Source organism: Lepidochelys olivacea (assembly GCF_965140295.1).
Source record: "Lepidochelys olivacea isolate rLepOli2 genome assembly, chromosome: 23".
Lineage (NCBI taxonomy): Eukaryota > Metazoa > Chordata > Testudines > Cheloniidae > Lepidochelys > Lepidochelys olivacea.
The window spans coordinates 2,817,647-2,842,978 of NC_140433.1; the positions used below are offsets into that span (position 1 = coordinate 2,817,647).

Consider the following 25,332-nt stretch of genomic DNA (forward strand, 5'->3'; position numbering starts at 1 on the left):
GGCTGCTGGGTGGGTCAGACGGGAGGGCTACGGGCTGGCTGGGCCCAAGGGTCTGACATGGGGGAGCACCGGGCTGGCTGGGGGGTGGGTCAGACGGGAGGGCTACGGGCTGGCTGGGCCCAAGGGTCTGACATGGGGGAGCACCGGGCTGGCTGGGGGGTGGGTCAGACGGGAGGGCTACGGGCTGGCTGGGCCCAAGGGTCTGACATGGGGGAGCACCGGGCTGGCTGGGGGGTGGGTCAGACGGGAGGGCTACGGGCTGGCTGGGCCCAAGGGTCAGACATGGGGGAGCACCGGGCTGGCTGGGGGGTGGGTCAGACGGGAGGGCTACGGGCTGGCTGGGCCCAAGGGTCTGACATGGGGGAGCACCGGGCTGGCTGGGGGGTGGGTCAGATGGGAGGGCTACGGGCTGGCTGGGCCCAAGGGTCTGACATGGGGGAGCACCGGGCTGGCTGGGGAGTGGGTCAGACGGGGGGACCTGACAAGCTTCCCATTGCTTCAGCCCTGGCATATGCTACGCAGCCTCCCCGCTCAGCGCCGCCCAGTGGGCACTCACCTTGGGGGGCAGGGGGGGTGGCACGTCGGTGTCTGGTGGTAGCGTGGGCCTGGGGGCAGAACAGAGCAGTCAGCATGGGTCCCCCCTGGGAATCCCCCCCACGCCACAGCCCAGACAATTGACCCAAGACTGCCCCCCCACCACGCTTGGTACAGGGATCCCCCAGACCCCCAGGAACCCCCAGCCCCATGCCCTGGCCAGAAGCCCACTGTGCTGGGGGGGTCAGGCCCCACCTGCTGGGGTCCTCCTCACCCTCCTAGGAGCCCCCCAACCCCCAGAACTGGGCATGACCCTGGGCCCCCCACTACCCACATGCCCCAGCCCCTCATGTCTCTGGCGGCGGCTTGCAGGGCATCGGGCAGTGCCAGCCCAGGGGCACTCGGCCCGGGCCATGCGCTGCCCTGTGAGCCAGGACAGGCAACAGAGCCCCCAGCCCCACCCCCCAGAGCCTGATGCCGGGCAGGGGGGCACGTACCTGGCTGGGTCACAGCTGCTGGGGCTGCATGACGGGACCGAGGGGGAAAGAGAGAGATCATGAACCACTGACCCGACCCCATGTGGGATCCTGTGGGGTGGGGGGCAAAGCCGCCAGCTGCAGGGGAGATGGGGGTAGGGCCACGGGGGGTCAGGGGCAATGGTGGGACAGGGCAAAGCCGCTGGCTGCAGAGGGGCCGAAGCCCAGCCCCATGGCAGCCAAGGCTACACGCGGTGCAGCCCAGGCTAGGATGGTTCTGTCCTCCCAAAAGCTGCCAAGAATGGTGGAATCCATCTTAAACCTGGTGCTTTTCCATGTAGGAGGGGTGGGGACCCAGAGAGACATAAGATTCCCACCTTGCGCCAAAGCTATAAAAGGGGGTGGAAGAGAACAAATAAGGCTGCCAGTCGTAAGAAAACCCCTAGTTACCAACTGAGCGGGAACTAACAAGACCTATACCAGGGCAAGGATGGGCCCAGACTAGGAAGGAGTCTAGTCTGTGAAAGAAGCTTATTGGATCATCTTTGACGGTGAGATGTTACCTGTAATCAGTTTCTTAATGTATTAGGTTTAGACTTGCGTGTTTTGTTTTATTTTGTTTGGTGACTTACTTTGTTCTGTCTGTTATTACTTGAAACCACTTAAATCCTACTTTTTGTACTTAATAAAATCACTTTTGTTTATTAATGAACCCAGAGTAAGTTATTAATCCCTGGGGGAGCCAACAGCTGGGCATGTCTCTCTATCAGTGTTATAGAGGGCGGATACTTTATGAGTTTACCCTGTATAAGCTTTATACAGCGTAAAATGGATTTATTTGGGGTTTGGATCCCATTGGGTGTCTGGGTGCTGTGTGGTTTTCAGTTAAATCTGAAGTTTTGAGGGCATGGACCAGACCCTGGGTCTGTGTTGCAGCAGGCTGGCGTATCTGGCTCAACAAGGCAGGCTTCTGGAGTCCCAAGCTGGCAGCGAAAACAGACTCAGAGGTAACTCCAGCACGTCAGGTGACAGTCCCAAGGGGGTCTCTGTGACCGAACCCATCACAGTTCTGTACTCCCAAAAGCCTTGGGGGAGTCCCCGTGCCACGGCCAAGCTGAGCCCCCTTGGGGGGGAGGGGTCCCTGCAGCTGGACGAGCCCCAGGGGTGGGGGAGGCACCTACATGTCCACGTCGTCGTAGTCGTTGTCTGAGTCCGACACATTGACCCTGTGAAGGAGCCGGAGCCTGAGTCAGAGTGTGGCCAATGGCTGGCGCCGGGACAGGCCCCAGGGCCAGCTGGAGCAGCAGCCTGGAACGGGCCCCTGGGCTGGGCCGGCCCGTCTCTTCCCTGCCCCCTCCCCCAGCGGGGCCCCTGGGCCGGCCCCTCTCCGCCCACCCCCAGCGGGACCTCTGGAGCAGCCCGTCTTCCCCATTCCCTCCAGTGGGGCTCCTGGGCCGGCCCCTCTCTCCCCCTCCCCCAGTGGGGCCCCTGGGCCGGCCCATCTGACCCACACTCCCCAGCAGGGCTCCTGGCCCAGCTTGTCCCCCTACTCCCCTCTACGGGTGCCCCAGAGCTGTCTCTTCTTACCCCCTGCCCTGTAGCAAAGTTCCCTTGGTCCAACCCCACCCCCCCCCAGCAAGGCCCCAGGGCTGGTCCACCCCCCCCATGGGGCCCGGGGCCGTTACCTGGCACTGCCCATGGAGCCAGGGGCGCTGCCGCTGCTGGCGTAGCTGAGGTCTAGGCAGATCTCCTGGCCGTGGGGAGACGGGAGAAGCAGGGTGAGGGCCGGGATTCACATCAGCCCGGCCCCCCAGCAGGTGTATCCCTCTGCCCACGCCGGGCCATTCAGCTCAGACCCCGGGCACCCTGCCCCCGGCGCCGTGTTCCCAGCCATGCCCAGCCCCGGGGGCTGCCGAGTCAGGGCGTGGGGCGGAAGGGCGGCTGGCGGGGGGGCCCTGGTGGGTGGGAGGAGCCGCGACAGATGGCCTGGCGGAGGATAACAGCCACACTCCCGGTGCCAGCTACCGGAGCTTCCCCCGGAGTGCCGGCTGGAGGGGCTGGTGCGGGGGGGAGCCGCAGGCCAGGGGGCGGGGGACACGGGCAGCACCTACCACGTGGCACGGAGGCGTCGGCTCCTTCCAGCGGGTCCGGATCTTGATGGGATGCACTGGAACGAGAGGCCGCTGAGACCGGACACGTGGCGCCGGCTCGTGACACGGAACCACGGGTGAGCGGGGGCGGCTCCCGGCATCCAGCTCCCCCACCCCCATGCGCCTGCCAGCGGGACCCTGCCTGGCCACCCCACCTGGCAGCCCAGAGCACCCCGCAATGCTGGGAAGGGCATGGTGGGGTCCCGGCAGCGAGGGGAACAGGCAGGGGGCACAGTGGGCTCTGGGCTGGGGGGTGCATGGCAGGGGGAAGGGCAGGGGTCCCAGCAGGGGGGTCCCGGCAGGGGAAAGGGCACAGCAGGGGAAGGGGCACAGCAGGGGTCCCAGCGGGGGTGGGGGTGGTCCCAGCAGGGGAAAGGGTACAGCAGGGGGAGGGGCAGGGTGGGGGTCCCGGGGGGGTCCCACCAAGGAAAGGGTACTGCGGGGGAGGGGCAGGGTGGGGGTCCCGGGGGGGTCCCACCAAGGAAAGGGTTCTGCGGGGAGGGGCATGGCGGGGGGGGGGGGGCTGGCAGGGGAAAGGGTACAGCAGGGGGAGGAGCAGGAGGGGGGTCCCAGCGGGGGGGGGTCCCACCAAGGAAAGGGTTCTGCGGGGAGGGGCAGGGCGGGGGTCCCAGCGGGGGGGTCCCACCAAGGAAAGGGTTCTGCGGGGGGGGGGCCCGGCAGGGGAAAGGGTACAGCAGGGGGAGGAGCAGGGTGGGGGTCCCAGCGGGGGGGGTCCCACCAAGGAAAGGGTTCTGCGGGGAGGGGCAGGGTGGGGGTCCCAGCGGGGGGGTCCCACCAAGGAAAGGGTTCTGCGGGGAGGGGCAGGGCGGGGGTCCCAGTGGGGGGCGGGGGGACGTACGGTTGATGTCGGAGTTACTGCGCTCGGCGCGGGTGTGCCGGTGTGTGGAGTGGATCCGCTGGGGCACCGGGGGTGGCCGCTGGGAAGACAGGGGGGGTTAAGTCGGGGTGGGTCCCGCCAGCACGGCCCCACGGTCCCACACCCCCTCTCGGTCTCTGAGCATGGCGGGGGCAGGCCGGGGGGCAGGTCCAGCTGGGAGCCGTGTGCCCCCCCCCACAGCCCCCGGGAATCTCACCTCGGCCTCTTCCTCCTCCGGCTCACAGCAGCGGGGCAGCTTGTCCGGGTTACGCAGCTTCTCCAGCAACTCCAGCGTCAGGCTCCGGCTCAGGCCAGGCTGGGCCACAAACTGGTGCTGGGGAGGGAGGGAGGGACGGGGGCGGGGGTGAGGTTGGGGGGCAGCCGGCCATGGGCCGGGCAAGCCGCCTGCCCGGGGGACTGGCTGGGCCGGCTGCCGGCGCACGCCGAGACGGGCAGCCCCCCTGGGCACGGCCTGCCCCCGCCCACTCCCTACTCACGCTCAGCATCTTGGTGGCACCCGGCCGCTTCTTGGGGTTCTTGGTCAGCGTCACCTTCACGAAGTTGTGAAAGGCCGGAGTCCTGGGGGGGGACACAACTGGGAAGCTGAAGGCCTTGGGCAGGGAGGCCAGGCCCAGGGATGGGGCCAGCCCCCGCTTTTACAGAGGGGAAACTGAGGCCCAGCGAGGGGACCCAACCTGACTCAGGTCACACAGCAAAGCCGTGGCAGAGCCAGGGAGAGAACCCAGGAGTCCTGGCTCCCACACGACCCCCACTCTAACCCGTAGACCGCACTCCCTTCCCAGAGCTAGGATAGAACCCAGGAGTCCTGGCTCCCAGCCTCCCCCGCAACCCACCAAGCCCCAGCAGAATCTGATCCCAGGACCCCGGAACTGGGACCAGCCCGGCAGCTCCCACCCGTGGCAGGGGGCCGCCCCTCCCTGACTTTAACCAGCTCCCGCCCCTCCCCAGGGGGTCCCCCCACGCGGGCCAGGCCTCGGCCACATCTGGCCCCTGGGAGTCACAAAGGGCAGCAGGCAATGGGGCTCAGGTCAGTCCTGCGGCCAGGGCCACTCACCACTTTGCCTTGTCTTTTAGCTTTGGCGACTGGTAGCCGCTCTTGGACATCAGGAACAGCACCCTGCAGGGACACAAGGGGGCATCAGACCCAGGTGCAGGGGGGCGTGGGGAGTTCATTAACTGGCAGGACTCCCTGCTGCAGGGCGGGGGCCAGCCATTCGCAGGCTCCAGAGCCCCAGCTCCTGGCAGGGTCAGGAAGGAGACAGGTGGGGGGGGTGCTGCAGGCTGCTAGGGGTAGGAGACACAGCCAGCGTTGGAGCCGGGAGGCCGGGTAGATGGGCCCATTCCAATGCGCTGAGGCCCTGGGCAGATCAGGAACGGGAGGTGGATCAGGGACAGACAGATTGGATGCGGTGCGCCCTTCCCCCTCCCCCCCATGCCCCAGAAGCTCCACCCCAGGCTGGTTTCTGGCTTGGATTCGGCTTCCGTGCCCCCCAGCCAGGGGCCCCGCGGGGTGGGGTGGGAAGGGGCCTGGGTGCGGGTAGGCTCCAGATGCAGCATGAAAGGGCGGCCTGTGGGCGCCACGCCATGTGGGGGTACCGAGTGATGGGCGCGCTCTGATCTTACCTGGGCTTCCTAGACAACCCCCGCCCCTGCCCCCACCCCAAGCCTGTGTGCAGAGCAAGGGGGGAACCGCGCGGCCGCCTGGCTCTGCAGGGTGGGGGCCGGCTCGCTCCCTCCGGCAGCCTCCTGCCTTCGCCCCCTGCAAAGCCAACTCCCGGCGAGAACCGGGACCCGGCCGCCCGGACTCCTGGGTCCCTCAGCTCTGCCCAGCCGGGGCCTTGATCCTCCCCGGTGCCAGCCACCCCGCTCTGCCCCCGCCAGTCCCTCCCTGCGCCCTGCAGCCATCGCAGGCCCGGTGTGACCCCCGGGTGGCGGGTTCGGACCCGGGAAGGGGCGGGGCTCCCCCATGGCAGGCCCCGCACCCGGCACTCACCGCAGGGGGTGGACATCGAACATGGGGGGCTGCAACTCGGCCAGCTCCACCGCCGTGACGCCCACGGACCAGATGTCGCACAGCTCGTTGTAGCCGCCTTTCAGCTCCACCGCTGCCACCTCGGGGGCCATCCTGGCACGGGAAGAGAGCGTGGGGAAGGGACACAGGTGGGCAGGCTGGCTGGGGGCGGGGGGACGGCCCCAGGTGAGGCCGGGGTGGGTGTCTGGGGATGGGGCAGGCCTGATGGAGGCACTGGGGCCCGGGGGGACATTTCTATTGTGTTCCCCCCTTGCTTCGCCCGGAGCCGCCCCCTAAACCGGCCCCGCCGGATGACCTCACGCCTGCCCGGCACGCACACACACAGAGCGTGCACCTGGGGGACACGCACCGTGCTTCCCCACCCCACACAGACAGACAGACTGTGCCCCTCTGTAGCGGGGCAGTTCCCCCCCTCCTGTGAAAGGCTGATTGGGGAAGCAGCCACAGCTGGGGCCACGCCCCAATCCGGCCACAGCTGGCCCTATAGAAGGGCTGTGAGCCAGGAGCTGAGTCAGTCTCTCTCTAGCGGTGGAGGGTGAGGGTCCTGGCGGCTGGGGAGAAAAGGGTCCCTGGAGTGGAGCAGGGCTGGGGAGCTCCAGCCTGGCAACAGCCTATGCAGGTACCGGGGCTGGGAGGTGCGGCCCGGGGCTAGCCAGAGGCAGCTGGTCCAACCTCCTTGCCAATGGTGAGTGGCCATGAGACTGCAGTCCGCCCCACTGAGCGGGAGGGCTGGATGACGACTGGCAGTAGCCACTGAGGCAAGGTGGGTTTAGAGCGTCGGGGGCCCCTCTGGGAGGGGAGACCTAGAGAGCGTGGGGGGGTGCTGCTGGGGCAGCAAGCCAAGGTAAAAGGGCACCGGAGTCCGGGAGGGACACGGGGGGAGGCCTGAGGCAGGTGAGATATTGGCCAGCAGAGGGTGCTCCGGGCCGGAATCGAGCTAATCCCCAAGACAACCAGCAGGAGGTGCCGCACCGGTGATGCGCTACACGCCCCCCCTACACACAGACTGTGCCCCCCCACACACAATCCATGCCCGTTGCTCCCGCGTGGCAGACACACGCAGCCCGGAGATCGGCCCCTCAGTGGCACTGTGAGCCCCCCACCCCCGACAATGCAAGTTGGCTGGGGCTGAGCCAAGTTGGATGCCTGCCCCACTGGTACCAGTAGGGGGTGCCGATGAAGGACATCCTGCGGGCGAAGGTGGCGCTGATCTGGGCTGAGATCCCAAAATCCGCTGTGGGGAGGAGAGGAAAAGCTTCAATTGGCCTTGGGTGGGTATCAGACACTGCACCCCCCAAACCCAGCCTGTGTCCCCCATGCCCATCAGCCTATCCTGGCACACACCCCCTGGGACCCTCAGCCCCCTACCCCAGTGCATCCCCCCAACTGCCCTTAACCATGCCCCATAGATCTCCCAGCTGTCCCATAGCCATGCCCCAGAGGCCTCCCGCCCTGGGGAAGAGCCTATAGGGGCCAAGCTGGGATGTGACTCACCAAGTTTCACTTCCCCATTGTCGTTGATGAGGATGTTGGCTCCCTATGGGGGGAAGGAACAGAGGAGGCTGAAGGGGGCTGGGGCCGGGGCCGTGGCCGTGGGGCAGGGGCCGCGCATGGGGCAGGTCCCCAGGGGCTGCAGAAATAGTTTAACCCCTTGGAGGAGGCAGATTTGGCACTGACTCGGCCAGGCTGCGATTTCCAGGGGGGGCCGGCCACCCCCAGGTTGCTGAATCCCCCCCCCCCCCCAGGGCAAATCCCAGCCTGACCCAGCTCAGTGATGGCCATGACACAGGGCTGGGAACACACTATTGTCACACGCTTCAGCCCTGCTGACATGCTAACAGGCTATGGCCACACGCCCCAGCCGCAGGGACATGCCGTAACATGCTACAGCAACACGTCCCAGCCCTGGTGACACATGATAACATGCTACTGCAACACACCGCAGCCCCGGTGACATGCTGTAACACGCTACCGCAACACGCCCCAGTGACATGCTGTAACACGCTACCGCAACACGCCCCAGTGACATGCCGTAACACGCTACCGCACAACTGCAACACTCTGCATCGTCCTGGTAACATATGGTAACACGCTATGGCCTAACTCCCGCATGCCCCAGCCCCGATGACATGCATCAACACACTATGGCCTAACGGGGGGAGGGAGAGCTCAGTGGTTTGAGCACCGGCCTGCTAAACCCAGGGTTGTGAGTTCAATCCTTGAGGGGGCCATTTAGGGATTTTGGGCAAAAATTGGGGACTGGTCCAGGAGGTTGGACTAGATACCTCCTGAGGTCCCTTCCAACCCTGATATTGTATGAACTACTGCATGCCCCAGCCCCGGTGACAGACGATAACATGCTACGACCTACATTATCGGTATATTGGTTTTGATCCAAGGGCCCAGGCCGAGCTCCCAGGGGCACCGAAGGGAGAGAATTTGAGCAATCCCAGGTCCTGTCTCTAGCTGATGCTTTGTTTTGTGGGCATCTCTCCAGCCTGGGAGTCTGCCCCTTGCCTGGTCAATTTCATTTTCTGTTTATAGTCAGTTTCACTCCCAGCTCTCAGCCCTCCCTGCAGTGTGTGTGTGTGGGGGGGGCCTTGAACAACCCAGGGGGGGCTTCAGTTTCCTATTTGAAACACTGGGTCTGGGCTAAGCCGAGCACGTCCCTGCAGCCTGGCTTCCCCCCGGTGGATTTTTCACCTGCGGGAGGTCTGGAATCCCCCGGCCGGACGGCCTGATGAGCCACACTCTAGATCCCTAAGGAAAGGGCTGCCCGGAGCCGCCCCTTGCCCACGCTTGGTTCCTTCAGTTGCTACCTGTTGAAGCCCATCTCTTGGTCTGGCCCAGCGGGCTCCTGCATCTCTGCCACCGAACCACAGCAGCCTCGGCATCTACCTCCCTCGCCAGCCAGTCAGCCTCCTTCCAACCACAGTCTACCAACCCGCTCACCACCTGCCTGTCCTCTCCACCACAGCGCTCGAAAGCTCGTCTCTCTCGCCAACAGCCGCTGGTCCATTACTAGGCACTGACTGCCCAGCCTGGCCTCTCTCGTATCCTGGGACCGAGACAGGTACACCAGCACTGCGTTGTCTATCGACCTGCCCCGCAATCCACCCATCCGGCCAGCGGACCCAGCCAGTCCTCCTCTGGCCCCTGCTTTCTCTACAGCTCTCCATCCCAGAGACAGTGAGCCAGTCCCAGCCCCCTCTGCCCCGTGGCCTGACCTCCTTACCTTGATGTCTCTGTGGATCTTGCCTTGGGTGTGAAGATAAGACAGACCCTAAAAGCACAAACGACAATGGGGTGTTTAGTCCAGCCTGAGTGGCCCTGGCCTGGCCTCCACTGAGTCACCGTTGTTAGATGATTAAAGATAGGGTTAATGGTCCAATCCCAGAGGGGGCTACCTGTGGGAAGGCCTCTGAGATGCCCTCCAGAGAGCTGAGCTGCCCAGGTTTGAGGCCAGCGTGAAAGGGCTTCCCAAACTCACCTGCAACGTTTCTCTACAGACGTAGGCAATTTGCTGCTCAGACAGGGGGCCAGTGACTGCAATGGAAAATGGATGTGTTTTTTTTTATTAGCTGTATCATGAGAGAGCCCGGACCCCGACCGAGATCAGGGCCCCGTCGCGCCGGGCCCTGCCCAGACCATGGCGTTGCCCCTCCCACCACACACAGCAGCAATCTCAGCTGCTTTTGCTTCTGCATTTTGGAGCTGCTGGTGTCCCCTGCACAGGAGGCTGCCCCTGTCTGAGACGGCAGCGCGGGACTCACTTCCTTTTCCACGCAGCCCAGAGCACAAGCTACAGACTTTGAGAGCAGCCGTTCACCTGAGAGCACAGGCAGGGTTCGGTGGTTAGAGCACAGGGCTGGGCGTTAGGGAGGCAGGACTGATGGCCTGTCACTGGCTCTGGGAGGGAAGTGGGGTCTAGTGGTTAGAGCGGGGGGGGGGCTGGGAGCCAGGGCTCCTGGGTTCTCTCCTGGCTCTGGGAGGGCAGTGGGGTCTAGTGGTTAGAGGAGGGGGGCTGGGAGCCAGGGCTCCTGGGTTCTATTCCTAAGTCTGCCATGACTCACTGTGGGAGCTGGGTAAGACCTGTCCCATTTCTGTGCCTCAGTTTCCTTCTGTGCAACAGGAATAATTGTACTGTTCTAGCTGGCAGGGCTGGTTCTGCAGGGCCTGGGTGCAGACAGGGCTATCGACGGGCACGGAGCGGCCTGGCTGGCAGGACCTGGCTGGACAGGGGATGAGGCTTCGGTGCCCAGTTCTCCCACCGCACTGTGCTGGGGGCACTGCTGGGAGCAGTTTGCTGGTCCCATGAGGGTGTGGTGCAGTACCCGCCTGGTGCCACCTTACCGTGGTAAATGTCCTGCAGAGATCCGGCCCCGCAGAACTCCATGCAGATCCACAGCTTGTTCAACCTACCGGGCCACAGAGCGGGGGGGTTAATGGAGGAGGGGCGGGAGGGCAGTGGGGGCAGGGCCTTCATGTCCTGGGCCAAGGGGCTCCCGCAACCCACCACAAGGACCTGGGGGTGGGGACGGGGACGATGCACCTGCCCCAGGACCCTCCTGGTGACTCCAGAGGCAGGAAGGGCTGAAAAGGAGGGGAAGCAGTGTGGGGGGAGGGGCTCCAGATGGGGAGAGGGAGTGAGGGCTGGGGGAGGGCGCCAGGGAGAGATGGGGGACGGGAAGCTGTGGGGGGCAGTGGGGAGAGATGGGGGAGGGGAAGCCGGGGAGAGATGGGGCAGCTGGGGGGCAGTGGGGAGAGATGGGGCAGCTGGGGGGCAGTGGGGAGAGATGGGGGAGGGGAAGCCGGGGAGAGATGGGGCAGCTGGGGGGCAGTGGGGAGAGATGGGGCAGCTGGAGGGCAGTGGGGAGAGATGGGGCAGCTGGGGGGCAGTGGGGAGAAATGGGGGAGGGGAAGCCGGGGAGAAATGGGGCAGCTGGGGGGCAGTGGGGAGAGATGGGGCAGTGGGGAGAGATGGGGCAGCTGGGGGGCAGTGGGGAGAGATGGGGCAGGATCTCTCACCGCATGTAGCTCCCGTAATAGGCCACGATATTATGGTGCTGGCAGGTCTTCACGATGAGGATCTCCTGCTGGATCGCAGTGCAGTCGTCATCTGGGGAGCAACAGCAGCTGTTAGTACCTGTAGTGTGGCACTAGGGGGCGCTGGGCTGCGGGGAGCGGGGCGGGGGGCTCGGCGGGGGGCGCTGGGCTGCGGGGACCAGGGCGGGGGGCTCGGCAGGGGGGCGCTGGGCTGCGGGGAGCGGGGCGGGGGGCTCGGTGGGGGGCGCTGGGCTGCGGGGAGCGGGGCGGGGGGCGCTGGGCTGCGGGGAGCGGGGCGGGGGGCTCGGCGGGGGGCGCTGGGCTGCAGGGGGCTCGGCGGGGGGCGCTGGGCTGCGGGGAGCGGGGCGGGGGGCTCGGCGGGGGGCGCTGGGCTGCGGGGAGCGGGGCGGGGGGCTCGGCGGGGGGGCGCTGGGCTGCGGGGAGCGGGGCGGGGGGCTCGGCGGGGGGCGCTGGGCTGCGGGGAGCGGGGCGGGGGGCTCGGCGGGGGGCGCTGGGCTGCGGGGAGCGGGGCGGGGGGCTCAGCGGGAGGCGGTGGGCTGCGGGGGGCTCGGCAGGGGGGCGCTGGGCTGCGGGGAGCGTGGCGGGGGGCTCGGCAGGGGGGCGCTGGGCTGCGGGGAGCGGGGCGGGGGGCTCGGCAGGGGGGCGCTGGGCTGCGGGGAGCGGGGCGGGGGGCTCGGCAGGGGGGCGCTGGGCTGCGGGGACCAGGGCGGGGGGCTCAGCAGGGGGGCGCTGGGCTGCGGGGACCGGGGTGGGGGGCTCGGCGGGGGGCAGTCTTCCCTTGTAGTCAGTGCTGACCCCGATGCCTAGCAGGCCTGGGCTGGTGGAGACGCCCTGATTTCCCCCCACCCCCGCCATGATCCCCAGCAAACACCCTCCCCCGCAGCCTGAGGGGGCGTTAAAGCTCCCGGGCCCCCCAACGTACTGCGGAAGGGGGCGCTTGCCCCAGATGCAGACTGCCCCGCCAGTGGGCAAGGGGGAGCACGGGATCCAGCCCAGGCCTCGGGGCGCACCAGCCCGGCTGGGGACTGGGCCGTCCCCTCCCCACCCCGTGCCCCGCGCTGGGGAGCCAAGTGTGACCGCCGCGGTGGGGGGCGGGAGGAGGAAGCAGGGAAGGATGTTGCTGGCTGGTGTTACAGTAACTGGCTTGCTGGCAGCCCCCCTCCCGCCAGCTGCAGCTGCTGCTTGCCAGGAGCTCCCCATCGGGCAGTACCCAGGGGGGCTGGGCTCGGTGGAGGGCGTCTGTGAGCGGTGGCCTTGCCAAGGGGGCGTTCGCCCCCCTCCCTGATACAGGGTGCAGGGCCACAGGCCTGCCAGTCCGCCCTGTGCCAGCCCCACAGGGGGCAGAACATCTGCCCCACGCCGCCAGGAGCAGCCTGGGGCCAGCTCAGATTCTACTGAACCCTCAGGGCCGGAGAACGGATCTGAAAGGGTGTCGCGCTCAGCTACTGCAGGGCTGGAGACCACAGAGAGACACAGACAGGCTGGGATCTAGGGGACAGACAGACGAGGCTCCATGGGGGTCAGACAGACAGTCGAGGCTCCATGGGGGTCAGATAGACGAGGCTCCAGGGGGTCAGACAGGCAGACAGACAGATAGACGAGGCTCCAGAGGGGTCAGATAGACGAGGCTCCAGGGGGGTCAGATAGACGAGGCTCCAGGGGGGTCAGGCAGACAGACAGACAGACAGACGAGGCTCCAGGGGGGTCAGACGAGGCTCCAGGGGGGTCAGACAGGCAGACAGACAGATGAGGCTCCAGGGGGTCGGGTCAGGCAGATGACAGGACTCCAGGGGGGTCAGACAGATGACAGGACTCCAGGGGGTCAGACAGAAGAGGCTCCAGAGGGTCAGACAGATCTCTGGTTACACCCAGCCCTAGCAGCGGTCGGCTGGGGACCCTCTCCCGCAGTGGAGCCCGCCTTCCCTCACCTGACTCCATCTTCACAATCTTTATGGCAGCCAGGTCGCCAGTGCCTTTGTTCTTCGCCTGCAGCAACATAAAGGGAAGGTCAGGGGGGAAACGCCCGTCGCAACGGGGATCTGCCTGGCCGGCAGAGGGTCCTGAACTGTAGTGCTGTGTGGCCGTTAACCAGCCCCTGTGCCCCACCCCAGAGGTGGCTGCATCTCAGCATTGGGCAAGGGATCCCTGTATAACCAGCCCCTGTGTTCCACCCCAGAGGTGGCTGCATCTCAGCACCGGGTGAACTGCTCACTGTATGTAAGGTATGTACCTGTAAGGTGCTTTGGGATCCTTTTGGAGGAGCGGCACTATGGAGATAGCAGATACCAGCACATGCCTCAGAATAACCCTACCGCGTAACCCTACAGCAATACACCTAATGGCAATAAAAACGTACAGCGCCTAGCGCTATGCAGTCCTTGTCCATGGCTGGGGCTCCTAGGTGCTACCGTCATACAAACCATATACAATAATGTACAGCCTTAACTCTGCCCATTGTGGAGTTGCAGCACAACATAGGCTCTGTGGCTGAAGCCCTGAGCTGGAACCCAGGAGATCTAGGTTCTGTTACTGGCTCTGCCACCGACTCCCCGCAGATGCTGGGGCAGGTCACGTCATTGTGGTGTGCCTCAGTTTCCCCCATCTGTGACATGGGGATGATCATCTTCCCCTGGCTCCCGGAGGTGGGGGGAAGTGTTTGCGCAGCGCCATGACACCATGGGGATGGGGACCATAGGATGCTCCTACCCATAAATCCACCCCATAGTGGCTGGTACCAGGGACTATGGCAGCCTACACTGATGCCCTCCCCTAGCCCATGCAGGATGGGTTGTAGTTATGGTCCGGGGGTTCCGCCCCACCAGTAAGAAAATCACAAGCTATTTCTCGACAACAACCACCGTATGTTCTCCCCGACAGCCACAGACACACAGATGCATCTACTTTAACCTAGGAGGGAACTACAGACAGGACTCCTGGGTTCCCGGGAAGGAGCGGGGTCTAGCGGTTAGATCAGGGAGTCGGGGTGCCTGGGTTCGCCTCCTGATTTGGGGGAAGGAATATAGCCTTATGATTAGCGAAGAAGGCCGAGAGCCAGGACTCCTGGGTTCTATCCTGGCTCTAGGAGGGGAGCAGAGTCTAGTGGTTGGGGGGGGGGCAGAGGGGAGGGTCAGGACTCCTGGGTTCCACTCCCAGCTCTGCCACTGAAATGCTGTGCTGCCTGGTGCGAGTCCCTTCCCTGCTCCGTGCCTCAGTTTCCCCAGCAGTACAACAGGGATGGAGAGCGGCCGCAGAAGGAGGGAACCCTTCGCCTCCCTTAGGAGACGGGACCGAGTGGCCAAAGCAAACCCAAGACCCAGCTGCGGCCTCGGACCTGTCGCGCGGGGCAGCCCGGGATGCCGTGCCACTGAGCCCCCAGGAGGCTGCCAAGCACCGGGCCAGATCCTGCCCTGGTGGGGGGTTGCCCAACGCCCCCTCCTCCAGTCACGCCTGCCCTGCCCCACCTGTGCCTGTGGCTACCAGCACAAGTGGGCGTTCTGAGCAGGGAGGGAGCCATATCTGAGTGGCGGGGAGACCCCGCTCGGTCCCAAGGCCACTCGCTCAAATTCTGCCCGGTGTCACGCCAGCCTGGGAGGGTCTGACGTGATGCCCCTGCCTTGTTTCCGGTGCCCATGGGGGGGCACCCCGGGCTGAGCCCCTAGCAGGCCAGGCAGCAGCTCACAGACCCCCCCCCCCGCCCGCCCCCACCTGCTCCGGTGGGAACCACCCCACAGTGTCTCTGATTTGAACTACAGCCGGGATCCGAAACTGAGCCCCTTAGAGTGCAGCGAACGAGGCCTTCGGCTCTCAGCTGGGGGCAGGGTCCTCTCAGGGCACAGCAGTGGGAGCCCCCATGCACACACAGCCCCCCATCCATGGGGCTGGGTGTGAGCCCCCCCAATTCTGCCATCACACGGAGGCAGGGGTATTTCTGGGGACACCGTCAGTCCCACATCAGCCAGCTGAGCTCACCAGAAGCAATCTCGTAGCTGGGCCCAATCCTGACCGTACTACCCCTCCCCCCTTCACCGCAGGGCCCTGGCTATTCCCCCCCTCCCCCGGGGGGTGGGGGCTGCCACCTCTCCTCGCTCAGAGCAAACAACTTGCCACTTCTGCTTTTTATTTTTACTGAGCCGTTGACGAGGTAGGGGGGAGGACGAGGGCCCGGGGGGTATACTGGGGGATCAGCCACGGAGCACATCACCGCAGGGCAGTGGTTCAAAGCCAGTGCGGCTCGGCAGCCAGCCCAGCCTAAGGCCCACGGGTAGAACGAGGCCGGTTGGTCTCGTCTCCTCTTGGCCGCTCCTACAGGGCATCCCCCTTGGCCAGGGTGTGCGTCAGAGGGAGAGTCCCCTGGGTAACAAGCCACCCTTCCTTCCGTGGGACGCCCACACGCCAGCGCCCTGCTCCTCACCCGACCAACACAGATGTGCCTAGCCTGGGACCAGCAGTTGCCCAGCCGGCTGGGGCCTGGGTGTGGAGCTCCTTGGAGCAGGAGCTGGGCCCCGTTGTGCCAGGCACTGCACGACCCCAGCCTTGCAGGACCTAGGGCCCGTCTACACTAGAAAGCCGCATGGCATTAACCCCCCTGCCGACCCGCGTGGCCGACATAAAGGGGCCGGGGCTACCCTAGGAGTGCAGTATCCACCCTGGCATACGCACTCCACCAGAAAAGCACTCCCAGTGTGGACACAGCTCTCCCAGCGTAAGGGGGCTTAGACCAGGGTACCTATTCCCGTCGGCACTACACAACCCTCGCCAGGTCGGGACAAAGCCATACCCTGGCCTGGCCCAGCGCTCCCAGTGCGGACACAGCTCTCCCGGCATAACGGGGCTTAAACCAGGGTACCTATTCCCGTCGGCACTACACAACCCTCGCCAGGTCGGGACAAAGCCATACCCCGGCCTGGCCCAGCGCTCCCAGTGCGGACACAGCTCTCCCGGCATAACGGGGCTTAGACCAGGGTACCTATTCCCGTCGGTACTACACAACCCTCGCCAGGTCAGGACAAAGCCGTACCCCAGCCTAGCCCAGCGCTCCGAGTGCGGACACAGCTCTCCCGGCATAACGGGGCTTAGACCAGGGTACCTATTCCCGTCCGGCACTACACAACCCTCGCCAGGTCAGGACAAAGCCGTACCCCAGCCTAGCCCAGCGCTCCGAGTGCGGACACAGCTCTCCCGGCATAACGGGGCTTAGACCAGGGTACCTATTCCCGTCCGGCACTACACAACCCTCGCCAGGTCAGGACAAAGCCGTACCCCAGCCTAGCCCAGCGCTCCGAGTGCGGACACAGCTCTCCCGGCATAACGGGGCTTAGACCAGGGTACCTATTCCCGTCCGGCACTACACAACCCTCGCCAGGTCAGGACAAAGCCGTACCCCAGCCTAGCCCAGCGCTCCGAGTGCGGACACAGCTCTCCCGGCATAACGGGGCTTAGACCAGGGTACCTATTCCCGTCCGGCACTACACAACCCTCGCCAGGTCAGGACAAAGCCGTACCCCAGCCTAGCCCAGCGCTCCGAGTGCGGACACAGCTCTCCCGGCATAACGGGGCTTAGACCAGGGTACCTATTCCCGTCCGGCACTACACAACCCTCGCCAGGTCAGGACAAAGCCGTACCCCAGCCTAGCCCAGCGCTCCGAGTGCGGACACAGCTCTCCTGGCATAACGGGGCTTAGACCAGGGTATCTATTCCCGTCCGGCACTACACAACCCTCGCCAGGCTGGGACAAGGCCGTACCCCAGCCTAGCCCAGCGCTCCGAGTGCGGACACAGCTCTCCCGGCATAATGGGGCTTAGACCAGGGTACCTATTCCCGTCGGCACTACACAACTCTCGCCAGGCTGGGACAAGGCCGTACCCCGGCCTGGCCCAGCGCTCCCAGTGTGGACACAGCTCTCCCTCGCCCCACCACAGCGACTCCTGTAGGGGAACAGGCTATAAACAGAGCCAAGGCCACCTCCACCCTCAGAGCCCGGTGCCCAGACCCAGCGCATACCAACAAAACTGGGCTTTGTGCGGGCAGACCTCATTCCACCCCCCGCCCCAAGCGAAATCAGCCGTTCTCTGTTCCCTTGGGTCCCCGTCTGTCTCTCTCCACCTGGGGTCTCTCGTCTTAGATTTTTGTTCTGTGTTTGCACAGCGCCCGGCACAAGGGTGGCCTGGGGTGCCTAGACACGACGGTAACACACCTAATAAATCATATTATTAATAGAGTAACTGCTTGGGGCTTTTGCCAGCACACCTCTCCCACCCGCGAGGGGTAGAGCTGGGCCTGCCGAAGTGAGCAGCGCAGCCCCAGTCTAACCGCAGCCCCGCTCCGGCTCGGGCTGGGAGAGCTCTCCCCACCCCACCCCAACCTGGCCAGGCCTAGGGATGCCAGGCGGATGCAGCAGCCAGGGAGGCAGAGGGAGAGCAGCCAGACGCTGCTGCTCAGCATCTGGGCCTCAGTTGGCATGTGCCCGCTTGCAGCGAGCGGGTGTGTTCTGGGCATGCGCTCGTCCAACGTCCATCTAGCCATGGTCCTTCTACAGCCCCCCAGAACAGCCATGCCTGAGCGCTGATCCTCACAAGCCCCCATGAGGCAGGGCTGTTATCCCCAGAGGGCAGATGGGGGAAACTGAGGCACAGAGCAGCTAAGTCACTTGCCCAGGGTCACACAGGGAGCCTGTGGCAGAGGAGAGAATTGAACCAGGGTCTCCTGAGAACTGGGCCAACCTTCCTCCACCCCTTTCCTGCTCCCCCGCCAGGGACCGGCCCCGGCTGTGTGCTGAATCTTCAGCCCGTGTGGGTGTGAACAGGGCAGGGAGCCTTCGAGCAAGGATGTGAAGGGAGGTGTTGAAACGAGCGTATCAGTGGGTGGGAGAGGGGGTGGGTGTTGAGGGTGAACTCATGTCTCTCCTGGCTTGTGAGTCTGTCTGACTGCTGGCTCCCCTGTGTGCCTCTCTCTCTCTGCCTGGCTGTGGGTGTCTGTGGGTGTGTCTAGACAACCCGCAGGGGAAACACTCTGCGTGTGTGTGTGTGTGTGTGTGTGTGTGTGTGTGTGTGTGTGTGTGCACAACCACCACCCAGCCTGGTGGTCTGTGGGGGAAGGGCTCTGGGCCCGTGTGTGTGCGTCGCTCATGCAGAGTGTGTGTGTATCTCCCATGCAGTGTGTCCGTGTGTGTCTGTATGTCTCTGGGTGTGTGTGTGGCCCATGCAGTGCGTGTGTCTGTATGTCTGTGTGTGTCTGTATGTCTGTCTGTGCGTGTGCATGGCCCACAGAGTCTCTCTCTCTCTGCACACACCCCGGGCGGGCGGGTGGCCAGTGGGGGAAGGGCTCCTCCGGCCCTGTCGCTCTCTGGGCAGCAGCCGGGTTTCCTGCAGGAAACTCCTCAGGAGCAGGAGGGCAGCCGCTGCCCTGATCCCCCGGAGGCCAGTGTCGGGAGGGCGAGATCCTGGGCATGGCCAGGCCCTGAACGGCCCAGCATGGGTGGCCCTGCCCTCCCGCACAGCAAGGTTGTAAAAAGAACAGGAGGACTTGTGGCACCTTAGGGACTAACACATTTATTAGAGCATGAGCTTTCGTGAGCTACAGCTCACTTCATCGGATGCACGCAGTGGAAAATACAGGGGGGAGATTTATATACACAGAGAACATGAAACAACGGGTGTTACCCTACACACTGTAAGGAGAGTGACCAGGAAAGGTGAGCTATTACCAGCAGGAGAGCTGGGGGGAGAGGGGGGACCTTTTGTAATGATAATCAAGGTGGGCCGTTTCCAGCACTTTACAAGAACAGTAGGAGGGGAAATAAACGTGGGAAAATAGTTTTACTTTGTGTAATGACCCATCCACTCCCAGTCTCTATTCAAGCCTAAGTTAATTGTATCCAGTTGGCAGATTAATTCCAATTCAGCAGTCTCTCCTTGGAGTCTGTTTTTGAAGTTTTTTTGTTGAAGAATTGCCACTTTTCAGTCTGTAATCGAGTGACCAAAGAGATTGAAGTGTTCTCCGACTGGTTTTTGAATGTTACAATTCTTGACGTCTGATTTGTGTCCATTTATTCTTTTACGTAGAGACTGTCCAGTTTGGCCAATGTACATGGCAGAGGGGCATTGTTGGCACATGATGGTAGATATCACATTGGTAGATGTGTGAGCCTCTGATAGTGTGGCTGATGTGATTAGGCCCTGTGATGGTGCCCCCTGAATAGATATGTGGGCACAGTTGGCAACGGGCTTTGTTGCAAGGATAGGTTCCTGGGTTAGTGGTTCTGTTGTGTGGTATGTGGCTGCTGGTGAGTATTTGCTTCAGGTTGGGGGGCTGTCTGTAGGCAAGGACTGGCCTGTCTCCCAAGATTTGTGAGAGTGTTGGGTCATCCTTCAGGATAGGTTGTAGATCCTTGATGATGCGTTGGAGAGGTTTTAGTTGGGGACTGAAGGTGATGGCTAGTGGCGTTCTGTTATTTCCTTTGTTGGGCCTGTCCTGTTGTAGGTGACTTCTGGGTACTCTTCTGGCTCTGTCAATCTGTTTCTTCACTTCAGCAGGTGGGTATTGCAGTTGTAAGAACGCTTGATAGAGATCTTGTAGGCATTTGTCTCTGTCTGAGGGGTTGGAGCAAATGCGGTTGTATTGTGGAGCTTGGCTGTAGACAATGGACCGTGTGGTGTGGTCTGGATGAAAGCTGGAGGCATGTGGGTAGTCATAGCGGTCAGTAGGTTTCCGGTATAGGGTGGTGTTTATGTGACCATCGCTTATTAGCACGGTAGTGTCCAGGAAGTGGATCTCTTGTGTGGACTGGTCCAGGCTGAGGTTGATGGTGGGATGGAAATTGTTGAAATCATGGTGGAATTCCTCAAGGGTTTCTTTTCCATGGGTCCAGGTGACGAAGATGTCATCAATGTGGCGCAAGTAGAGTAGGGGCGTTAGGGGACGAGAGCTGAGGAAGCGTTGTTCTAAGTCAGCCATAAAAATGTTGGCATACTGTGGGGCCATGCGGGTACCCATAACAGTGCCACTGATTTGAAGGTATACATTGTCCCCAAATGTGAAATAGTTGTGGGTAAGGGCAAAGTCACAAAGTTCAGCCACCAGGTTTGCCGTGACATTATCGGGGATACTGTTCCTTTGACGGCTTGTAGTCCATCTTTGTGTGGAGGGCTTCTACATCCATAGTGGCCAGGATGGATTGTAGTTTCCTCAGGAAGTCAGTGCTGTCTCGAAGATAGCTGGGAGCTGAATCGCAAACCCGGGAAGCCAGCCATGTTGGGGCCTCGCTCCTGCCGGTGGGCGAACGACCCATGCCAGCCACCTGCCCAGGCGAGACACACCCAAGGACAAGAGATCCAGCACCCAAGAGGGCAGCCCAGAGGTCCCCAGGGCACTTGTGCGACCGCAGCAGGAGCGACCCAGTGGGCTCCCCCCATATTACACAGGCGCAGGGGGGCATCCAGCCACTACCTGCCGTGACACCCCAGGCACACACGATCTGCCCCCAACAGCCTCACGTGCTCAGTACCTGCCCTGTCCCCTCCCTGCCCGACAGCCGCTGTCTAAGGCCCGGCGCGCCCCAGCATGCCCCCACCTCAGCCCCCCAGGGCCTGTTTCCACATGACCTGGCCCCAGCTGAAACCTCCTGAGAACTGAGTGCCTCCCACGCATGCCTGTAGCCCAAGTGGGCAGAGGCAGGGCACCCGCCGGTGGTGGTGGGGAGGGGTTGCGTCTCCATGGCCCATCCTATCCCTTGGCTTCTCGGCCAAGGTGGGGGCTGGCCAGTGGGGGCGCAGATATGGCCAAGTACGCCAAGACCCAGCAAGCTCGCTACACGCCAGGCCTTCGGGCAAGAAGGCAGCCCGCCCCTCTGTGCCAGGAGTTGGGTGGATCCTAGCCAGGAACCAGCCCAGCCCCCACCACTGACCACCCCCCTTCAGGCTGCCTGGGCCCTGAAGATTGAACTCCCCCACCCTGCTTGTGGAGGGGGCATTCCAGCGCTGAGGTGGGGGAATCTGCCACCTGCTCTGGGGAGGAATAGGGTCCAGGGATGCAGAACGGGCACCCAGAGCTCCCCCAGAGGGCCTGGGCTGAGCCAGGGCCGGGCACAGCTCTGAGCCGCCTGAACGCCCGCACCGCCAGGAAAGGTGGCCGGGAGTTCCCCTCGGGCGGCTGCAGCGTGCAGTGTGGGCGCCGGCTGCAAACAGGCGCTGCAGGGCCCTGCACGTTCACCGCGAGGAGCGTGGGGGCTGCAGGAAGGCTCCGTGCAGTAATGCAAACTGGGATACTGGGTCGGGAGAGGGGCTGCAGGGCGTGAGGGGCTCCGGCAGAGCTGGGGCGGGGGAGCCCAGGGCTGGGAGAGGAGGGGAGTTTGGGGGATGGGATTTAGAGGCATTGGCAGAGCTGGGGAAGCCCAGGGCTGCAGGTCAGGAGTGAGGGGCACCAGCAGAGCTGGGGTGGGGGTGGGGAGCCCCGGGCTAGGACAGCAGGGGACTGTGGGTCAGGATTGTGGGGCACCGGCAGAGCTGGGGGGGAGCCCCGGGCTAGGACAGCAGGGGACTGTGGGTCAGGAGTGTGGGGCACCGGCAGAGCTGGGGGGGAGCCCGGGCTAGGACAGCAGGGGACTGTGGGTCAGGAGTGTGGGGCACCGGCAGAGCTGTCGTGGGGAGAGCTCTTAGCCCTAATAGCCAGGCTCCAGGGAGCTGAACCCCCACCCCCAGCCCAGCCCTACGCCTACCAGGGGGAAGCTGCTTTGCTGCATCCTGCCATGTGGGGCTAGCAGCGGGAGGCATCCCCATTGCGTGGGCACAGCAGCAGGGGCCAGGGGGTGACCCACAGAATCAGACACAAACGGGGCCCCTGAGAGCACCGGCCTGCCCAGACTGGCTCCACCGGCCCCGGTGCCCCCTGTTTTGCCGCTGCCCATCCAGGACAGCCTCCCGAGGCTGCTGCCCTCCGCCACACCCCAGCCCAGCCGTGCAGCAGGGCGTGCTGGGAGCAGGGCTCCTGGGTGCGCTCTGGCTGCATGGGGCTGCTGTCACACGGGAGGTGCAGGCCGCCCTCTGCTGCCCCCGCTCTCCCGCCTCCACCCGCCCGCTGCTCAAAGCAGCTTCCGGGCCGCGCTCGCCTCTGGCCTGGGCTAGTGACAGCCCCCGCCTGCCTGGCCCGCAGCAGCCTGGCTACCACCCTCCCCACCACGCCCCTTGGCCCCTGACTCATTTTGGGGCCCAGGCCACTCCTGCCCCTTTATATCTTTACCTGCCCCGTGGCTTTGCTCTCTGCTCCCATCCCCCTCCCCATTGTCCAGGCAGGGGCCTTCCCCGGGTCAGCTCTGACGCTGCCTCCATGTATCTCTGCCTTAGTGACTATCCAGCTGGGTGCGCAATGCCTGTAGACGCAGCGGCCCTGCTCTACCCCAGAGGGGGCTGCATTTCAGTGCTGGGTGCGCAATGCCTGTAGACGCAGCGGCCCTGCTCTACCCCAGAGGGGGCTGCATTTCAGTGCTGGGTGAGCAATGCCTGTATGAAGTGCTGCCATGCCCCGCTGCAGCGGTGGCTGTATTTCTTTTGACTGGGTGAGCAATCCCTCTATAAACACCTGCCATGTTCCACCCCAGAGGTGGCTGCATTTCAGTGGTGCAGCAGGGATCCCTGTAGAACACAGCTGCCACGTCCCACCCCAGAGGTGCCCACATTTTAGCTTACTTTCATATTTGAAAATCACGCCCCACCAGCTATTGTTCTGTCGAATGTGGTTAAATTTTAAACCAAACCCACATTTTCTACAGTGCAGTCCCTGGATCTGGTTCTGACCTCCTTGCCACCAGCGCTCTGCCCTGGGAGCCTGCCCCATCATGCTGAACCCCAGGGTAGACAGAGGGGTGCAAACTGCCCCCTGCTCAGCTGGTGGCATTTCACTCCCGCTCTGCATTGGTGTCAATGATGGTGCGAGGTGCAGGGAAAGAGGGAACCCGGCTCAAGGGATAACGCAGGGCCACAGCCTCTGGCGCTGCTCATGTACCCCAGCTGGGGAGCTGGCTCATTAACTCACTCCTGCTTTTCACCAGTGGGAGCAAGGAGAGAACTGGTGCCAGTGACCTTCCCCTTGTAAAGACACTTCCCTCAGAAGAACCTCACACCCTTCTGTATCTTTGCTCCATCGTGCCCTGGGCGTGCAGATTTAGCTGCAATAGCTCAGGCTGGGACTTGCAAAGCAGCCTACATGAGCGGGGTCGGTCGACTAACTCACCCCAGACCTGCCTCTGACTCCTAGCTGCTGAGAATAACTGATAGCGAAAAGCAGCTGCACCAAATAACTAAAACAGGCTTGGCTCTTCGGAGCTGGGTGCAAAACCGCATTGCTCTCCTTGTGCTATGGGCTGCATCGCCCACTGTCATGGCGATACTTTCATTCTAGCAGGTGCAGATCCTAAATCTTCTTTGCTCTTCCCCCTCCCAAGCTCAAGGCGTTCGCCCTGCCAGATCCCGGAGCACGAAGCTCACAATGAAGCTATCGCAAATACCATGTTGGCCCCCCGCCCTCCCCCGATAATCACCATCAGGGTCCTGCCCAAGGGGCCTGACTCTCCCCACGGCCCTGCACTGAGCATTATGCCAGGGGCTAGAAAATGTACCAATCTTATTTAGTTTCATGCTGCAGCCACTCTGAATAAGAGCAGCTGATGAGAGTGTTACTGACCAGGTGCAGGGCACGGAGGCTCTGACCCAAGCCCTGCAACGTGCAGCAGAGCGGGGTCTGCAGGAAAGCGATCGCAGCGGGTCCTCAGCGTTACCTTATAAACTTCCCCATAGGTCCCTCCGCCAACTCTCTGCAGCAGCTCAAAGTCGTCCTGGGGATTTCGGGTGGAAATATCCAATGCCAACCTCTCTTGGACATCCATACCTCAGCGTTTTCCCGCAGACCGACGCTGTGGTGCTCAGCGCCGGGCGAGCGTGTGTGTGCGTGTGTGCGCAGTGAAGCAGTGTGTGATCTGGGGAACGATAACGTTCTCTAGCTTTTATTTCCTGATTTGAACCGTCAAGAGCGTTGTGTGAGCCCAGAGGGCCCCCTAGACAGAATGTAGGATCCGTGCAGCACAAGGCAACCCAGAGGGGTCACTGCTTAGCAGGCCAGAGTCACAGGGGCTCAGAGAGCGGGAAGGATACCTATATAAAGCAAAAAGAAAAGGAGGACTTGTGGCACCTTAGAGACTAACCAATTTATTTGAGCATGAGCTTTCGTGAGCTACAGCTCACTTCATCGGATGCAACTAATGACCATACTCCTGGTGACTCAGGGGCACGGGTGGATTTTGGAGAGTGCCAGGGTCCATCCAGTTGATTTGTAAGCAAACAAATCAGTAAAGTGCCTTGAGATCTGCTGACAGCTCACGCGATTGGTCCATCAAGAGAGATAATTAATTATTCCAAAAGGAGCGATAATAAATAACGCTTTGCCCGAGTCCCCCAGAAATCTCCAAGCACTTTGACAAAGTCGGGCTGGGATCACTGTTCCTGGTCTATGGAGGGGGAAACTGAGGCACAACGAGGGGCAACAGTGGAGCTGGGAGTTGAACGCATTTGACCCCCAAGAGCCCCACCCTGCTCTAGCCACTGGGCCCCGCCCCCCTCCTGGAGCTGGGGTGAGAACCCAGGTGTCCTGACTCCCTGCCCACTGCACCATGCTGCTCGCCGGTGGCCCTCAGACCCCCGCGTGCCCAGCGCCCGCCGGGAGGGGCCGGGGGAGAAGGGGCGTGGCCCCCGTCTGGGGTCAAAGGATCAGAGGGGGAGAAGGGGGAGGGGGGGTGGGGGGCCGGAGGCCAGGCAGAGAGGGGCTCAGGGGTAGAGAGGGGAGGTGGCAGGTGGAGGGAGTGGGGGGCAGGGGAGGATATGGGGGCGGGGCGAGTCCCAGGGTGGGCGTGGCCTCAGGGTGGGGGCGTGGCGCGTCGTGGGGGGCGGGGCCTCAGCGGGAGGGCGTGGCTTCAGGATGGGGCGGGTCACAGAGTGGGGGTGGATGTGGGGGCGTGGCCGCAGGGCGGGGGCCGCTGTGGGGGGGGCGGGGCTCCCGGCTGGGGGCGGGGCCCGAGGGCGGATATGGGGCGGGGGGGGGGCGCCGCTGCTGCTCTCGCTCCTCGGCGCGTGCCCCCTTCCCATCATGCCTCGCGAGGGCGGCCGGCGGAAGCGGAAGTCGACGGCGTCCCG

The 25,332-nt window shown here is 63.6% G+C and overlaps 1 protein-coding gene across 1 annotated transcript in view; it reads right to left on the bottom strand.

Moving 5' to 3' along the window:
• Positions 1 to 24,091, bottom strand: part of MAP4K1 (mitogen-activated protein kinase kinase kinase kinase 1) — a 32,293-nt gene extending 8,202 nt beyond the window's left edge. Inside the window, exons 1-18 of the mRNA XM_084612797.1 lie at positions 23,925 to 24,091; positions 13,086 to 13,143; positions 11,119 to 11,209; positions 10,444 to 10,508; positions 9,581 to 9,636; positions 9,326 to 9,373; positions 7,585 to 7,627; positions 7,252 to 7,324; positions 6,052 to 6,183; positions 5,113 to 5,175; positions 4,535 to 4,616; positions 4,255 to 4,371; positions 4,020 to 4,098; positions 3,122 to 3,177; positions 2,696 to 2,760; positions 2,192 to 2,236; positions 1,032 to 1,055; positions 557 to 605 (exon numbers count right to left, since the gene is read on the bottom strand). Of these exons, the coding sequence (XP_084468923.1) occupies positions 557 to 605; positions 1,032 to 1,055; positions 2,192 to 2,236; positions 2,696 to 2,760; positions 3,122 to 3,177; positions 4,020 to 4,098; positions 4,255 to 4,371; positions 4,535 to 4,616; positions 5,113 to 5,175; positions 6,052 to 6,183; positions 7,252 to 7,324; positions 7,585 to 7,627; positions 9,326 to 9,373; positions 9,581 to 9,636; positions 10,444 to 10,508; positions 11,119 to 11,209; positions 13,086 to 13,143; positions 23,925 to 24,032 (1,254 nt within the window). The 5' untranslated portion in view covers positions 24,033 to 24,091. The remainder of the gene's footprint in view (positions 1 to 556; positions 606 to 1,031; positions 1,056 to 2,191; positions 2,237 to 2,695; positions 2,761 to 3,121; positions 3,178 to 4,019; positions 4,099 to 4,254; positions 4,372 to 4,534; positions 4,617 to 5,112; positions 5,176 to 6,051; positions 6,184 to 7,251; positions 7,325 to 7,584; positions 7,628 to 9,325; positions 9,374 to 9,580; positions 9,637 to 10,443; positions 10,509 to 11,118; positions 11,210 to 13,085; positions 13,144 to 23,924) is intronic.
• Between the last annotated feature and the right edge of the window lie 1,241 nt (positions 24,092 to 25,332).